This window comes from Lithobates pipiens, unplaced genomic scaffold (assembly GCF_037356315.1).
Source record: "Lithobates pipiens isolate NorthernLeopardFrog02 unplaced genomic scaffold, aLitPip1_a1.2 Scaffold_3, whole genome shotgun sequence".
Classification (NCBI taxonomy): domain Eukaryota; kingdom Metazoa; phylum Chordata; class Amphibia; order Anura; family Ranidae; genus Lithobates; species Lithobates pipiens.
In genome coordinates, this window is record NW_027507790.1 from 43096059 (window position 1) to 43115298 (window position 19240).

General features: G+C 41.3%; 1 protein-coding gene across 4 annotated transcripts in view; it reads right to left on the reverse strand.

Annotated features, from left to right (window-relative positions):
• The window catches only part of CABIN1 (calcineurin binding protein 1), a 326274-nt gene that overhangs the window by 193425 nt on the left and 113609 nt on the right, over window positions 1-19240 (reverse strand). For 2 of the 4 annotated variants that reach the window (XM_077461571.1, XM_077461569.1), the window contains exons 28-29: window positions 7366-7688; window positions 2268-2306 (exon numbers count right to left, since the gene is read on the reverse strand). In XM_077461571.1, the coding sequence (XP_077317697.1) occupies window positions 2268-2306; window positions 7366-7688 (362 nt within the window). The remainder of the gene's footprint in view (window positions 1-2267; window positions 2307-7365; window positions 7689-19240) is intronic. The other 2 variants (XM_077461572.1, XM_077461570.1) reach the window with 1 other exon arrangement.

Sequence of the window (19240 nt, forward strand, 5' to 3'; positions counted from 1 at the left end):
ACTCACTACTTTATATTGTAGCAAAGTGTAATTTCTTCAGTGTTGTCACATGAAAAGATATAACAAAATATTTACAATAATGTGAGGGGTGTACTCACTTTTGTGAGATACTGTACATACAAAGAAACAAACCCCCAAGAAGCTATCTCGTGTATACATGCTATGCCTAGAAAGCCTTCTGCCAACAGCCAGAACCCATATACAAACCAATCAACAGTGCAACCACATACCACAGCTAAGAACCCCCACTGAGCTGTACATGAGATAACGCTCAATTAAGCTAAGGAATAGTAAGGGTCTTATAGTCCCTTCCATCTCTCCACAGTAGGTCAAGGAGTGAGGACAACATGTTAACAGCTAAAAAAATCAACAGGCAAGTACGACAATAAGTACAGCAAGAAATACTCCGTGGCTAGCACAGTACCCACCCCTCCACCACAGCAGGGTAGGACCGCTATGGGCCAAAAGCTCATGTAAGACAGTATCAGCATTAGTATAACTGGGCCCCATAAGAAGTGTTCTACACCCGTCATCCCCAGTGTCAGAAAGCGCAAGGTAGTAACCCACATTGTGAATAACAGAGATCAGTATTTCGTTGCTACCATATAGCAAAGTAGCAGTGCTTAATATGGTTCACGCAAGAGCTTTTCCAACATATCAACCTTCGGTTAGAAAAAGACATCATAGCTTCATGGGATCCAGGCATATGCCAGCAGGGAGAGCATAGCTTTTCCAGAAGCGCCCCTAACATAGCTGGTAACTTCGCAGGATAATGAAACACATTTGTCAGGTAAAAGTGAATATGGATAAAACCTATAGCCGAGAAGGGGCAAATAAAAAAAATCTGTAAAAGGACAGACCAGAAAAGTCACCAGAGGAGATGCACTCCAGGCTCACCACCGATGAGAGAAGCAGCGAATACAGCACTTACAAAGTTACTCGCAACAGGTAATGAGTGGTGAGACAGGAATGGACAAAGCAGGATAGTTCTCCATGGCTGATAACAATTGAACTCAAGGACTGAGTAGGGAAAGGCTGGCTGACCAGCCCCATCGGTCGGACTTTCCTTGCCTGACTCCAGCAGGACCACTGTCTTCCCCTAACAGGTTGTTGCTGATTGCTGGCTGTTGAAGCCGACCAGCTGTCCGGTAGCCGGAATTCCTGGTACCATTTTGGTACCTTTGTGAGGGGAATGCGTAGAGTCTCGTAGAACTGCTGGAAATCCTAAGGGTATTGGAGTACTGCCATTCTTTCCAGGTCCATCGCATTCAGGCTGAATGGGAATCGCCATTGGTATGGGATCTTCTGGTTCTGGAGCACATCCAACAAGGGTCGGAGGGATTGCCGATCACGGAGTGTGATTGTAGAGAGATCCAGGTAGACCTACACCTCTGAAGGTAAATTCCTCCTGCTTCCGTGCCATACACAGCACTTCTTTTTAAAGCAAAAAGTCTGTGAAACAACACACTATAACTCTCGGTGGATCCATCTAACACCTGTGGGGACAACGAACCCGATGTGTTGTCTCAAAGTCCACCAGAGAGTGAGGTGGTTTAACTGGGTGGTCAATAGATAGGGGTTTCAACACTTGTGGGATCTGGTGTGCTTTTACTGAGTCCGGAATGACTCTCACTCAGAGATTCTGCTGCCTACATCGATTATCCAGGTCTTCAACATGTCTTTGCACTTCATTGAGATGAATATTGTGGCATGTAGCCATTTGATGGAGCTCAGAGATGGCTTCCTCGTGGAGGGCTGTGGAGTGCTCCACTTCCGTTAACTGAGTTGTTACAGAGCGGAGGTCCTCACGCAGATCAACAATTGCTGAGGATAGCATAGTTTTAATGTCTGAGGCAAAACCCAAAAGGCCACTTAGTTTGGGCATCTGCTGCACAAGTTCAAGGACCAATGGTAAATCGGTGCCATTAATTGTGCTCCCCGTCAGCTCTTGGGATGAGTGCTGTGAGGCCTGCATGCTTTGGGAAATGGCCTCTGCAGACTGCATTCGGAAGATCAGAGGCAGGTTGCAATCCAGTTGAGTGTGTGGAGAATGGGTCAGCGGAGGAGCCCACCCTATCTTCCCCATTGTAGATGTAATGATGCCGCCCCAGGTGGTTTATTCTATCTCCGTAGTGCTAGAGCTCTAGCAAAAAGCAGCCATTTTTGTTGCGTTCCCAGGGTGAGCAATTATACATATTTTTATTAATGTACATCTTTTTAAATAAAAACAAAACAAAATAAAACAAAAGATAGGTTTAGTAACTTACTTCTCTTTTTGCTTTGCCCAACTTTGCCAAAGTGTTCTTCTGTTATTTAAAAAAAACAAAAACATGATCAAAGGCTATTGGAAATGTTAAATATATTATTCACTTAAGCTTGATAAATATGCCCTTCTATCTCCATCACAAAAACTCCTCTTCTCTACTCTTTAACTTATAAGTCTTGCTCATTTCCTCTAATGCACCGGCTCTCTCTATTATAAACACAGGTACATTGTTCTTTTCCACTATTTACCCTCTTGACCCCATTTTTGTTGTGCATATTAATGCTGTGCTGCATTTCCCAAGATAAAAACTTAAAGTATTCAATTTCTCTTCCCTCCATCCTAAGCTCTTGGCTCTTTCACCTCCAGCCCCCAGTCTTCTTCTCTATTGGCCCCTGTGCCATTAGGTCCTCTCACTGCTTATTTTCACCATTAAACTTTTAGAACACCCACTGCTACCACCACTTTCACCACTAGCTCTTCTATGCCCCCTAAAGGGCATGTACACAATATATAAGAATCAAATACTTCATGTTTCAATACGTTCAACAACTTTTTCTGAGGTGGAATTGCAAAGACAGTCATCAGACAAAAAAACATTCTATTAGTATTGAGAAGGTTGTGTTAGAATGTTTAGTATTTCTAACAATTATCATTGCATCCTCTATGATATGCAGAAATAATATAAACCAATATCTATGTAAAAAAATGAATAAAATGGTAATTTAAAAGGAATTTAACAGAATTTGGAAACACGCATTTAGAAAGTTAAGAAAATAAAAATAAATTTGACATATGTGTGGCAAGTATAAAATTGAACTTCACTAGCATAGTTGGGATTAATCAGTGATTAAGGAAGAAATCAAACTGAGCCGACTCCCCATTCACAGATCATACTACAAGCAGTGTAATCAATGAAAGAACTTTTTGGGGGCCCATCTCCAGGACAAACAAAATCTTCCACAGATTCTAGATAGGTTAAAATGCGAAAAGCCATGTATTTTTTTCTTCAGGTCAAAGAGCCGTGTATTCTAGAAACTGGCCATTTGAATTCCTTATGAACCGTCATTGAGCATGATGATGCAATTGCCTTGTTGAAATGGGCATTGGAGAAAAAAATTGTCTTTTTAAAGAAAACAGAGGAGGTTTTTGCTGGAATTTTTTTTGTCTTTTTTTGGCCTTCAGCATAATTATTTTTGCTGTAACAGCACATTTTATCAGCAAATATAAGAAATTGCCATGAGGGCGAATATCTTTATGGCCAGATGGGAATCAGAGTATGTTTTGAATGGCAGACCAAAGTTAAGATGTTACAAAAGGTAAATTATATTTTTATTTTTTGGGAGGGGGATGAAACCGGTTTATGCAAAGGATGAATGAGAATGATAAGAATAATCACCCTATCCTGAAGAAGTGATAAAACCAGCTTGGCTTTTCTTGACCTTGTTATTAGGGTAGAGGAAGGAAGGTTTGTAACAAAAACATTTTTCAAACTCACCAACTGTAATAAGTTATATTTCCTCAGACATCTGTCACATCTGTTTTGAATAATATGAAGATTGAAATTTGCAGCCTGACTTTAGCTAAACTAAAAATCACAGGTGTGACATGAGATCAGGATTGAGTGGATTGAACCCCCCCTAAAAAAGCAGGTTTCTCCTTCTGGATTTTATGCCTGAGGAAGGTGCAAAGCCTGCACTAGACTAGCACCATTGCGAACCTCAAAAGGAGGAAAGAGTTTCTAGGCTCAGCTACCCAGAGTGAACTACTGAGGGCAAAATTTACATGCTGGAATGTCACTGCAGTTTGCAGTACATGGGATATACATACAGATCTTTGGGAATGAGACTGAGGGGCATGCTAACAACATTAAAAGAGAAGTATGGACTATTTTTTTGAGATTCATACTTAGCTGGGTGGATGCTGCATCTGTCCCCCACCAGCTCTAACACTGAGAATCAAGAGATCAAAGACCACTGACTGCTCAGTTCTCAGAGCTCCATAAACTGAGAGCCAGTGACTGTTAGTCACTGCTGTCTGCTCTGCCCCCCCCCCCCCCCTTGCTCACTGGAGGGCTGGGCTGTGGAGGGGGCGGGAGCGGCTGACTCAGTCTCTCAGGGGCTCGCTGTGAGGCCGATCCGGGTGCCAGTCAAGGCATGTGGGCAGATCCCGGCTTCATTGTTGTGGTCTTGCCTGAACCTGGACCGGCTCTGTAAAGTCAGCTGACAGCAGGCTTCAGCAAACTGACAGCTGAAAGTGGGTCACAGGAGTGCAGAACAAACTGCACTTCTGTGATCCACAGAAGTAGAGCCAAACGAGATTTGGCTGTACTTTCCCTTTAAAAAAGGCTGTAGAACACACAATGTGACACATCATTTTAGTATTTACCATAACAAATTTTGGGAGTACAGAAAGTTATGAGACACTGGCATTGAGGCACAACCTCAATTGTTTTACTGGTGATCTGGGACAGCACTTAAACCTGGTGCACACTATGAGTTTGTTTTTAGTTCAAACCAGGGATATGCAAAGTTAGTATAGCGATCTCCCCTGCTGAGCTGTTTGTTCTGACAGAGGGATGACCCCCCCACCAGAACACTCCGATCAGCGCTCTCCATCATTGGCGGAGAGCTCTGATATCAGGAATCGGTAGGCTGCTGGTTTTCCAGCATGCTCGTCCGACAAAAGCCAGCCAAATGGCCAGTTTCTGTTGGACAGGGTGGCATACATACCAGCTGAATGTTAAAAGGATTTGTTTTCAAACCAGCCGATGTCTCCTGACATTCGGCCCATGTGTACATGGCTTTAGTTGCAGAAGAGTTGTTTAATTAGGTTCCTTTCAGATTGCTATTGGTTTTTGTCACAGTGCTTGAACAATTACTTTGCCCTTGTTGTCATCTTTGTTGTTGATTCCCCAAACTAATCTGTTTGTTAAGCCATCCCTTCAGGCCTTGATTTTTCCTCTGTGGTTGTTTTTTTTTTTTGGCAACATATTTTGAACATGCATTTTAAAATATAGCCCTCCCCGGAACTTTTTTATATTTTAATTTACTTTATTTACCTATTCCCCCTTTTTTTAAGCTTACATGTTTATAAGAATTAGGGGCCCTGGTTTTGGAGTATATGTCCTCGGGTAAAAGCATAGGCTATTATTCTTTATTTTTATATTGTCTTGTTTCAGTGAAATTAATTGGCTTTTTAGTTTTGATGACATTGGGGGTCATTTACAAAAGGCAAATCCACTTTGCACTGCAAGTGCACTTTGAAGTGCAGTCGTTCTAAATCTAAGGGGTAGATCTGAAATGAGTGGAAGCTCTGCTGATTTTATCATCCAATCATGTGCAAGCTAAAATGCTGTTTTTTATTTTCCTTGCATGTCCCCCCGGATCTACAGCGACTTTACTTTCAAGTGCACTTGCAGTGCAAAGTGGATTTTCCTTTAGTAAATAACCTCCATTGTGTCTAGTAAGAAATTTCTGCTGATGGAATAAATATATAAGGCTCCATTGCAATCATCAGAGCGGACCTGTGGTCTGTTTATCTGTTGCTACGACAACCCTCCTGGCAGTCAATTTAGGCGTGAGCATCATGTCGGGCCTCCCCTTATCTGAAGAAGACCCCTATGGATACAATGTGTCAAGTGAAGCCAACCTGATGACGTCATCATGCTGTGCGGATGAAGCCGCCAGTGTTCTCCACAGACCATTTTTCAGCTGTGGCATCACATCTTTTGGCCAACTACACTGTGGTTTTACAGAGAAAGGATTTTAATACTGATGCAGCATCTGGATGATTGTAAAGTGTTTTTAATGGCGTTATGACATTTTATTAAAGGGAAGCACCAAGTACTATTTGTGTTTTATTTTCCTTTTTTCCTTGAGACCCTGTAAGTTCTGAAGTGGCTTGCGAGTTTAACCCTTTGTATCCATCAACCTTCAGTCTGGCTGGCCCTGCTTACAGACAGATGTAGTCCTCTTAATAATCAAGCACTTTTAGACCTCCTATAACTAAGGGGTCCATATGTAGGCTCACTTTTGGCTACTACCATTTGACTGATGTGATATGTACTGTTTATCAGCCTAAAGACCTCTGGAATTCTGTCAAAGCAGGTAGCTGCATAATAGTGAATACATCTGACAAGCTGTGCTGTTGAACAACAGATTTTAGTGACTGTTTAACAGAATTTTAGCTTCACTTCGCAGAGGGGGGTGACACAGAAGTTCTCCACAGAGGAAATGTTTGTAGCTGAGAACTGCATATGATAAAAATGGATCTGCCTGAGTGTGATCTCATAACCCCTTCAGTAGATTGGTATTACCAGCATTATCTTTATTGTCCACATGCTCTGTCCTATTAATTTATATATGACTATTTAAAAATTCTGAACATTGGATGGATGTATCCCCATGTTTTAGGTGTTTTAAGCTCAGGAGTTATTCAGCTCCGGCAGATTTTGGTATTATTTTGTAAAATATTAACAGAAGTGATGTGAACAGGCTGGCTGCAGGCAGATACAGCACGTAGAAAATTAGGGTTGTTTTACTACAATTAGAGAATGCAAAACCGGGTACAGCTCTGTGTAGAAATCAGCTTCCAGTTTTTTTTTTTTGTTTTTTGTCAAAACTTAATTGAACAAGTGGATTGGCACAACTGCACAAGATTTTGCACTCTCGTTGAGTAAACCAACCCAACAGTTTACATTGATCTGACTAAAACTGGGTATATATGTCCAATTTTTTTTCCATTCAACCAAAAACTGACAGATCCCTGCCTTAATACAAGCAATCTTGATGCAGGCATCTCTCTGTTTTATTGTATTCTGATAGGAAAATCCCCCCCCCCCCCCCCCCATTCTTGAAAGAATACACAGATCAGCGCTTGCAACACTGAGCGTTGATCAAAATGCTGGTTTTCCAGCATGACTGTTCCTGCTGAACCAGCTGAATTTCTGTATGTATGTTCCAGGCTTAGGGCTGTAAGATTTTTATTTTTTTTAAAGCTAAACTACATCAGTAAGGTGCTTCCAACTCACAAAATCATTCCGTTCATGAGTGGGGAAACATTTGATAGGGAAATCGAAAATGAACGTTAGTCTATCTTACCTGGTGTGTGTGGCTGTGAGTATACAGATAGGCCAGCCTGTACAGACTCTTGTAGTGCTGGGGAAAACGGCTTAGACAAAGTTTTAAGGAAGTAGTGCATTGTTCAATTAAGACACTGCGTTGCCCCTCAGAATCTTCAGGTAGGGTTAGGGGATATTCTGAAACCTCCACAGCAGCTTCAGACTTCTTCTTGGGGTCAGACAATGGTGCAACTAAAATCCTTGCATGAGTAGTGCAGGTGGGGGATGTCTGCACTTCGGGGCCTGCTCTTTGCTCTGCTAAGCTGGTCGTGTCTGCCTGATCCATCTGTTCATCCATTTTCCCTGCAAATGTGAAGTGTAGGAGAAAAAAAAATGTCAATCATCCCTAAACCTAATCTGTTAAAGAAGATACATGAAAGTTACTAAACAAGTGAGATATGGCTAAAACGTATCCTATCACAGGCACATTAATTTCACAGATTCAGCGGGGATAATCCACTGACAGAACTGCATTAATTGGAGAACTGACACAGTTGTTTATAATGGCAGGAGATGACAAACCCTAGGTGGATGCATACATAATGCTATGGCTCCTTCACAGCCCAGCAATAATCACTTCAATACTGGGTACTTTCACCCCCTTTCTGTCCAGGCCAAGTTTCAGCTTTCAGAGCTGTCACATTTTGAATGACAATTACTCAGGCATGCAATAATGTACTCAAATAAAATAGGGTTTTTATTTTTTTGCTAAATAAAGGAAAAAAGACTGAAAATGTTATAAAATTTTGCAAAGAATTAATTTTTCTTCTTCACTGATGTGGGCTGATGAGGCTGCATTGATGGGCACTAATGAGGCTCTACTGATGGGCACTAATGAGGCTCTACTGATGGGCACTAATGAGGCTGCACTGATGGGTACTGATGAGGCTGCACTGATTATCAGTGTAAATGCTGTACTCACTGTGTCCCCAGAGATCGGTTCTCCTTTCTTCACATGCTATCTGTGTGAGGAAAGTAGAACCGATTAGAGCAGATAACCGGCAAACCGCTGTTTACATTATGACAGCTGTGATTGGACACAGCTGATAACACGGTAAAGGGCCGCCGTGATTGGAACTTTATTCTGCTCTGTGATCGGTTGTGTCCAAAACCCGAGGGGGTGCATGGGAGGCACGTACATGGGAGGAGGTCCAGGGAGTCCTGCCTTTAGAACCACTTTTCAATAATATTCAGTACATACCTGTCATTAATTAAAGTGACTCTGATTAAGCCCATATAAAGTTCAGTTGTTCTAGAAGGATTTATCTGATATTTACTCAGTTGTCTCTTACCACAAACGCTATGGTCCACAAAGAACTTACAAATCATCAAAGGGATCTCATTGTTGGAAGATATCAGTCAGGAGAAGGGTACAAAGACATTGCCAAGGCATTAGATATACCATGGAACACAATGAAGACAGTCATCAACAAGTGAAGAAAATATGGCACAACAGTGACTTTACCAAGATGTTTACATTGGATGTTTCTCCAAAATCAATAAAAAAAAAACAAGAAGAAAACTTGTTAGGTAGGCTGCCAAGAGGCCTATAGCAACAGTAAAAGAGCTGCAGGAATTTCTGGCAAGTATTGGTTGTGTATTACATGTGACAACAAACTCCTGTGTTCTACATATGTCTGGGATGTGGCATAGGGTTGCAAAATGCAAGCCCACCTATACTACACTACTAAAAGTCTGCCAAAAAATGAGTCATAGTCTGATGAGATCAAGATGGAACTATTTGACCAATAAAACGTTAATTGAAAAAAACAAAAAACGATTTGCCTATAATTCCAAAAAGTATGCCAAACCAAGATTGCGCATCACCAAAAAATAACACATACATAGTAAAGATATGGGATAGAAGCAAAGTGGAGGGACTTATGAATAGTTTCAAATATCAGTTAATTTGGGCACAAAGCCATCAAGCCTCTGCTAAAAATCTGAGAATGGAGAGGAATTTCCCCTTTCAGCACGGCAACGACCCAAAGCATACCCCCAAATAAACAAAAAAGAAAATGGCTTTACCAGGAGAAGATCAAAGTTTTCAAATGGCCCAGCCAGAGCCTGTACCTGAATCCAATTGCAAATCTGTAGGTGACCTGAAGAGGGCTGTGCACAGGAGATGCCCTCACAATATGACAGATTTGGAGTGCTTTTGCAAGGAAGAGTGGGCAAAGTTTTCACGGCTTGATATGCCATACTGACCCATACCCCAAAAGACTGAATGTTTCCATAAAATCAAAAGTTGCTTTAAAAAGTATTAGTTTAAGGGGTGAATATTTCTTTCAATCTTTTTTTATTCTCATGTTGAAAAAGTAGAATACAAAGTTACATAAAAAAGGTGAAGCCAGAGCACTGGCCGAACATTATACAAATAAGGCTCAGTGGACATAACAGAGTAGGTAAGAACCAAGAACCAAAAGAATATAAAATCAGCAGTCAAACACACAATAAGAAAGAGGAACGACCATCCTGAAGAAATAAGCATTTGTAACTTATCTATCGGATTTTCAAACAAGAGTTCAGTGGATGAAATTCAGTACTCCTTGCTCACACAGAGCATAAATTGTGAAGAAAACACCCCCCCCCCCCCATTGGAAAAAACATAAAACAAAGCATTCAAGGAGAGAACAAGTAAAGGGAAGAAGATAGAAGAAAAAGGAGAAAAGAATAGAAGGGGAAAGGGGAAATCTGGAGGAAAAAGAAGAAGGTATGGCAAGTAAGCACACAGTCACTAGATGCTTCATAGATCTCTAAAGGTCAATCTCAACATAGCTGTCCCATGAGTTCCAGACCTTTTCAATTAGTTTTAAAGTGTCGTTAAGTTTGCTGGTGAAATGTTCATTGAGCATAATCCAGGACACCATTTGCTGGAACATAGAAATTGAAGCAGAAGGTTGTTTCCATGAGCGAGCTATAGTGAGCTTAGCAGCCAAGAACATAAAAGAGATCAGTCTATGTAATGAAGGGGAGAGCTGCTCTGCTGGTTAAAAGGAGATGTCCAGCCAAAGCTTGTTTGGCTGGCCTTCTCCTATGGATCACAGAAGTGCAGTTCATTTTGTACTCCTGCGACCCATTTTCAGCAACGAGCTTACTGAAGTCCGCTTTCTGTTGATGTCACGGATATCAGTCCAGGCACCACGTCTGGATCCGCCAGGTGCCTGGACTGATACCCATCTCAGCCCCCTCCCCAGCTCAATGCTCCAATGAGCTAGGAGGGAAAAAAGCAGAGAGCTGTGACTGACAGTCTACAGCTCTCTACTCACAGAGCTTTGAAAACTGAGTGATCGGCGGTGTTCAATCACTCGGTTTTCAGTGTAGAGATGAAAGGGGACCGATGCTGCATCCACCTAGGTAAGTATGAATCTAAAAAAAAAAAATTTTAGCAAGACCATCCAGGGTAGTTGAGGTACCGGGGCCCCTGAAACTTTCCTACTTAGGGCAAAAACCCTATTCCAGAAGTCCCTCAGTTTGGGGCATTACCAACATGTATGGTACATGGTGCCATGAGAGTAACAGCCGCAGAAGCACAATAGCGAGCCTCAAAAGACAAGAAAGGACCAGATACATCTGTTCATTATTTTCACATTCGCTTCCACCAACACAATCTTCAGGACACCCTTGTGGGCTGAATGAAAATAGGTGTGCCAATGGTCCAAGACTCCAAGTCCCTCTCCGAAGCCAAATCCGAGTCCAAGGCCTGCATATCAGGCAATTTGTCAGGGGTGTCCAGTAAAAGACAGTAAATTCCTGACCTCTATGACCAGCATCCTGTGTGCACCATCCTTTTTCATCACCTTGGGATCCGAGAGGGCCTCTGGTGCTAAAGACCTTAGGAAGTGGGAAATTTGGTAGAAACGGAAAGTCTCAGAGGGAGACATTTTCAGTTTAGACTGACAATGTTGCAAAGTAAATGGGCCTCTAGCGGTCAAAAAATTACCAATCCTATAGAGGCCTCAGTTGGACCACTTCCGGATCCAAGCCCGGGGAAAGGAAGTGGATATTTATGTGACCACGTTATGTAAGGTTTTTTTCCCCCTTTTAAAGATTTCAGTTTATTTTTAGTTGAATCCCACATCATATAGGTAACATCAAAGGTTGAAAAAAATGAAAAGTGATTTATCTTGGTCTGATTTTTTTACATCTCAAAAGCCTAGCTTTTTTGAGTAGACTTTTTATATCTACTGTATGTTTCATTAGTAAACAGTGCAGTATCTGGCCTGCAAATGCTGGAAAAGGATTAAGTGTAGGCCTTTAGTTTTTTGATGATCAAGCTTAGCCCTTTACTTTTAGTTGGTATAAAATTAAGAAATATCAACAGATGACAGCCATGTACAGTATCTCACAAAAGTGAGTACACCCCTGACATTTTTGTAAATATTTTATTATATCTTTTCATGTGACAACACTGAAGAAATTACACTTTGCTACAATGTAAAGTAGTGAGTGTACAACTTGTATAACTGTGTACATTTGCTGTCCCTTCAAAGTAACTTAACACACAGTCATTAATGTCTAAACTGCTGGCAACAAAAGAGAGTACACCACTAAGTGAAAATGTCCAAATTGGGCCCAAAGTGTGAAAATTTTGCACGGCCACCATTATTTTCCAGCACTAACTTAACCCTCTTGGGCATAGAGTTCACCAGAGCTTCACAGGTTGCCACTGGAGTCCTCTTCCACTCCTCCATGACGACAGCACGGTGCTGGTGGATGTTAGAGACCTTGCACTCCTCCACCTTCTATTTGAGGATGCCCCACAGATGCTCAATAGGGTTTAGGTCTGGAGATATGCTTAACCACTCCATCACCTTTACCCTCAGCTTCTCTAGCAAGGCAGTGGTTATCTTGGAGGTGCGTTTGGGGTCATTATGTTGGAATACTGCCCTGCAGCCCAGTCTCCGAAGGGAGGGGGGGGTCATGCTCTGCTTCAGTATGTCTCAGTACATGGTGGCATTCATGGTTTCCTCAATGATTTCTGACCACAGCATTTCATGGAAACAGATGAATGATTGGCAGCACTTGTGTCAAGCTCTATGCGCTTTCCTGACAGAAGCGCCATCATTCAGAATACAGAGTAGATGTGCCAGTTTACAACTGAACAGCACAGGCACAACAAAAGCAGCACTATTCCTGTGCTGCTGTGCTTACATGTCCTGACTGTTTATCAGCTGGGAGCGGCAATACACTTACAACTGTATATAGACCATGGCACAGGGCTTTCATAACAAATAGTACTGCCACTCTGTGAACTTGCAAACATACATGGCATATGTGAGTAACACAGGAACAGCACTGCTGTCAGTGTGCCTATATTTTCCTAAACTGCAACGCCACTTTTTTGGTAAGAAATTGATGTGCAAATATTGAATTTTCACATAATGTATCTCAGAAACTGAAAAATCAAATAATACATGAATTAATAGTTCTTTAAGGGTTTATACAACACATAAATAATAGCCTGCTTTTGCGAGTAGTAGGCTAGGGTAACTGATTGTTAAGGAATTTCTAGTAAATTTACTATGAAGAGTTAAACCTCTCCTCTGTGCAGAAAGGAGAATAATACTTGATTTAATGGAATCAAAAAGCAAACTTCTGGTTACTAACCCCTTTGTACAGGGATGAACAAAGCTCATGCTACTTAGTCTCTATATAAGATCGTGAGGGAAGAAGTGAAAAAGAAAAGAGAAGCAAAAGAAAAATACTATTACTGTACCCTTTACAGGCGGATGAGTAATCTGAAAAGGGACTCTGACTTTGTATTCACTTTCACCTAATAGCCTCAAAGGAACCCAGAATAGAGAGATTATCCAGAGATCGGATGTGATGAGCTCAGATTGCTCAAAAAAAGTAGAAAAGGAGTGCTCAAAATCACAGAGCAGATTGAACTTTACCTCCATTACAACCTTGCATCTACAATATGTAAAATATAAATATATATAAATATATATAGTTAAACAACTACAGTACCAAACTGCCACCAGATGGTGCTCATAGCACATAGCAGGATTGATATACCACAATTTACCCAACAAAAATTGGTGGGACACTAACAGGTCAAGGATCACATTAACATTAGTCTGTAAACATTTAAAATATAGAGAGTCCAGAGAAGAGCAACAAAGCTAATAGGGAATTAGAGGGCCTCAGCTATGGGGAAAGGCTACAAGCATTGAACTTATTCTCTCTGGAGAGGAGACGCTTGAGAGGGGATATTATATCAATGTACAAATACCGTGCTGGTGACCCTAGCATAGAGAAAAAACTTTTTAGTGAAAGGGAATTTAAAAAAGACACGCGGCCATACACTAAAATTAGAAGAGGTCGGTTTAACTTAAACTGCATAGAGGGTTCTTTACTGTCAGAGCGGTAAGGATGTGGAATTCTCTTCCAGAAGTAGTGGTGTCAACAGGGAGCTTCAATAATTTCAAAAAAGTATTAGATGTGCACTTTAACGATCCCAACATACAGGGGTATACAATGTACTATTAACATAAACGCGCGCGCACACACACACGTTGAACTGGATGGACTTGTGCCTTTTTCTTTTACAAAGGATTTATTAAGATATAGTCAAACAAATCAGGACAGCAATTAGATGGTTACATTATGTAGTAAACAAATAGAGCAAAAAATAAGAAAAAACAAAGATAAATAATAATAAAAGGGAGACGTATACAGTGGCATTACAGATTTCAAGCATAACATTCCAGGTAACAAAAAGGAAAAAGGGAAGTCCTACAATAGCTTTCCGAGGCATCATAGAGGTTTCATGTGATGCCTACAAACAGAAGTGTCCTTTCTTATCTAATCGAAAGCATCCGTGGCAAGGAGTCTCCCTATTGGGGAAGATACAACATGAAAAATAAAAACAAAAAAAATAAAATATAGAGAACATAATATTATCAATATAACCATCTTGACCGGGGCAATACCTGGCAGCCTGATAAACATAGATTATTATATGATGCATAAAGCATATTGAACAGAGGAGATAAAGGAAACAAAGGGAAGAAGCGAAAACCTGATGTAGGGAAAAAAGACCAAAGGGAAAGAAGGAGAAGAGTCCACAGGGAGGGCGCCGGTGGAACATTAAATCGAGAGGCACGTGCTGTCAAATTGGAAGGGCTGAGAATAAGTAATCCATGGTTGCCAAACTAAGAAATTTGTCATGTGAATCCAAGAGAATGTCCGTCAGCTTCTCATTCACCATAACGTTCATATGATTTTTGACAGCCTCAAAATTAAGCGCAGGAGTCTTCCAAGCCTTCGCAATGGTTAATTTGGTTGCGGTAAAGAGATATAGGTCCATTTGCTATTTAGAGCGTAGCAATTCAAAAATCGGTTTGCCAAGAAGGGTTTCATAAGGGTCCCATTTGAGGTTGACATGAAATAAGTTACGGAGTGTGTAGACTCTGACTCATAGCCTGCACGCCTTCAGGCATGACCACCAAATATTCGCCATGGAGCCTTCCTTTGAACAGCCCCGAAAACAAAGAGTTGGGATAAAATGGGCTAATCTAGCTACCACCTATACAATACTTTATAGGCATTCTCCAATGTGAGAACATTTTTCAAAAAAACACTTCCAAACATCCGGATCGAACTGCCTCCCCAGTTCTTTTTCCCTTTGGAGATGATAGGGTCTTTTTTTTAAGAAATTAGGGGTCTAACTCTACATAGGCTCTCAAAAGGGGTCAGAGTATATATGTAGTAGGTCAGGATTTAATAAGTTGTTGGAGAAAATGCCTAAATTGCAGGTAGCTTTACAGGGATATTATGAGAACAACGTAAGGCATCAAATGCAAAAATCCTAGTAGAAGTAAACAAAGAATGAATGTCCGTGAATGCATTTGTAGTCCACCAGGAAAATTGGGCCAGATTGTCACAGCCTGGAGGGAAAAGTGGTCAATGAAGAAGACGTGAAAGAGGGAGCTGGTGAAATATTAGACCTGCAGAATATTTGAGTCCCATAATCTCAGCGAGTGGGATCAATTGTGGCCCATACTGGTAGTCGAGTTTCATGAAGGTGGGATAGCGGTGCTATGTTAGCTGCAGTATAATAAGCCTGTAGATTAGGGACTGAGAGGCCACCATTTCTTTGAGCGTACAAAATTTGTTTACTGATTCAAGGACGAGTGGACCCCCATATGAACTGTAAAAGCTTGTATTGGTGTATACACAAAATGTGTGAAGGGACTACAACGGGTAAGACTCGAAAGAGATAAAGTACGAATTATGGTTCTCCTACCGAACCAAAACAATGGTAAGTGGGATCAAGAAGATAACACGTCAGACAGTCTTTTGAACAAAAAGGTGGAAAATTGGATGATACAGTCCTGCATACGATGAGGTAAGACAAATTCTCAGGTACGGCAAAGAAGAGTCAGTGAAATGAAAATGATTTTATGAGAAGAGCCTACAATATCAATACCCCTTATATTTAGTTGGGAAGGAACAGCCTCCACCAATGGCTCCAGAGCCAAAAAAAAAAAAGGAGTGGTGAGAGTGGGCAACCTTGACGGGTACCCCTCTCAATATTAAAGATAGATGACTCAAATCTATAATATTTCATTTTAAATCCTTGGGCAGTTGTACAGCACTGTCATCCATCGCAAAAATGAAGCTCCGAAACCATAATGGCGAAGTACAGACATTAGCTAAGGCCATGGGAGATACAGTGCCCTGAAAAAGTATTCATACCCCTGGACATTTTCCACATTTTGTCATTTTACAACCAAAAATGTAAATGTATTTTTGGGGGATTTTGTGAGATAGACCAACATAAAGAAGCACATAACTGTGAAGTGGAAGGAAAATGATAAATGGTTTTCAAAATTTTTTTACAAAATAATATGTGAAAACTGTGGGGGCATTTGTATTCAGCCCCCTTCGAGTCAATACTTTGTAGAACCACCTTTCGCTGCAATTACAGCTGCAAGTCTTTTTAGGGATGTCTCTACCAGCTTTGCATATCTTCTTTTGCCCATTCTTTGCAAAATAGCTCAAGCTCTGTCAGATTGGATGGAGAGTGTCTGAACAGCAATTTTTAAGTCACAGACTCTTAATTGGATTTAGGTCTGGACTTTGACTGCGCCATTCTAACACATGAATATGCTTTGATCTGAACCATTTCAATGTAGCTCTGGCTGTATGTTTAGGGTCGTTATCCTGCTGGAAGGTAAACCTCCGCCCCAGTCTCAAGACCTTTGCAGACTCTAAAGCCTCGTACACATGATCAGATTTTTGTCCAGGAATTGTGTGATAAAAGACTGTTTGCCTAAAATCCCACCGTTAGTACGCTCCATCAGACAATTGTTGGCCAACCTTCCACCAACAAATGTTGGTTAGCGGGTAAAGCTGCACGATTCTGGCTAATATGAGAATCATGATTTTTTTTTTTTCTTAGAAGATAGATCACAATTTTCTCACGATTCTCGCGGCATAACATCATCTTTCACATTAAAACAAAAAAAAATTGGGCTAAGTTTACTGTTTTTTTTTTTATTATTAATTGAAGTGTCTTTTTCCCCAAAAATTGCGTTTCAAAGACCGCTGGGCAAATACAGTGCGACATAAAATATTGCAGCAATTGACATTTTATTCCCTAGGGTCTCTGCTAAAATATATATAATGTTTGGGGTTTCCAAGTAATTTTCTAGCAAAAAATATTGATTTTAACTTAAAGCGGCAGTCCACCGGGACTCCGCATTTTTTTTTTTTTTTTTTAAAAGCCAGCAGCTACAAATACTGCAGCTGCTGACTTTTAAAATAGTGACACTTACCTGTCCAGCGCGCCCGCGAAGTCGGCACCCAAAGCCGATCTGTAGATCGTATCTCGGGTGCTGCCGCCGCCATCTTGGGTATGGGAATCAGGAAATGGAGCCTTTCGGCTTCATTTCCCTGTTCCCTACTGCGCATGCGCGAGCCGCGCTGCGCAATAAGGACGGTCCCCGCTGCCTCTGGGATCTGTGTGTTTTCCCAGCAGGCAGCGGGGCACTTGCGGGAAGGGGCGGGCACTTGCGGAAAGGGGCGTAATATACGCCCCTTTCCGCAGAGAGCTATCCCGGAAGTGGGTAGAGATACCTGTACTGTACAGGTATCTGCACCCCCTCCCCCCTGAAAAGTGGCAATTGTGGCGCCGGGGGGGGGGTTCCGATGAACTTTAGGGTGGACCTCCGCTTTAAGAAACAAGTGTCAGAAAAACATTTTGACTAAGTGGTTACACCTGCATTTACACCTTGTTTAAAAACTTGGCAGACTGCCTGGATTTTTTTTGTCACACAGAAGTTTATCCCTTTGATTTAAGAAGGAAGAGTTGGTTCCAATGTTTCATTTTAAAAACTTGGCAGACCACACTGATGTTTTCTTTTGAGTGAGCAGATAGGTCCCACCACTTGTTATATGAAAGAATTGGCAAACTCTGCAATAGAGATTGTCAGAGGAGTCGAATCGAGATCACGATTGTTTAACGATTAAATGTGCAGCTCTAATAGCAGGCTAGTACATTTTCGGCGGTCTGTTGTCAGATTTTCGTATCGTGTGTGCACACGACAGTCCATCACACAAAAGTACAAACACGCATGCTCCGAAATAATGCTCACCAAACACAACATTAGCAGAAGGTGCCCAAAGGGTGGCGCTTAAGAGCTGAAATTCCACATAGTACGTCACTACGTTCATGTTTGTTGGCTGACAATTGTGTACTGTTTGCATGCAAGACAAGTTCCTGCCACACACCCTTTGGACAAAAGTCTGATGCTTTGTCTGTGGAAAATCAGATCGTGTGTATGAGGCTTAACAGGTTTTCTTCTAAGATTGTCCTGTATTTGGATCCATCCAGCTTCCCATCAAGGCTGACCAGCTTCCCTGTCCCTGCTGAAGAAAAGCATCCCCACAACATGATGCTGCCACCACCATGTTTCACGGTGAGGATGGTGTGTTCAGGGTGATGTGCAGTGTTAGTTTTTTGCCACACGTAGCATTTTGCTTTTAGGCCAAAAAGTTTAATTTTGGTCTCATCTGATCGGAGCATTTTTCCACATGTTTGCTGTGTCCCCACATGGCTTCTCGCAAACTGCAAATGGGACTTTTTATGGCTTTCTTTCAACAATGGCTTTCTTCTTGCAACTCTTACATAAAGGCCAGATTTGTGGAGTGCACAACTAATAGTTGTCCTGTGGACAGATTCTCCCACCTGAGCTGGTGGGCCTCTTGGCTGCTTCTCGGATGAATGCTCTCCTTGCCCCGTCTGTCAGTTTAGGCGGATGACCATGTCTTTGTAGGTTTGCAGTTGTGCAATACTCTTTCCATTTTCAGATGATGGATTGAACGGTGCTCTGTGACATGTTCATGGCTTGGGATTTTCTAACAAACCTCTGAGAGGTTCACAGAACATTTATACTGAGATTAAATTACACACAGATGGACTCTATCTACTAATTAGGTGACTTCTGAAGGCAATTGTTTCCACTAGATTTTAGTTAGGCGTATCGGATTAAAGGGGGCTGAATACAAATGCATGCCACACTTTTCACATATTTATTTGTAAAAAAAAAAATGAAAACCATTTATAATTTTCCTTCCACTTCACAATTATGTGCCACTTTGTGTTGGTCTATCACATAAAATATCATTAAAATACATTTACGTTTTTGGTTGTTACATGACAAAATGTGGAAAATGTCAAGGAGTATGAATACTTTTTCAAGGCACTGTATGCCTAAAGTTATCCCAGAAGGAGTGATCACGGTCAGGTTTAGGAACAATCACTATGTTAGTGGTTAAAAGATCTGATGTAAAAGTCTGGCCATCTAACAGATTTGTACATAGCTGTCAGATGTGGGGCTATA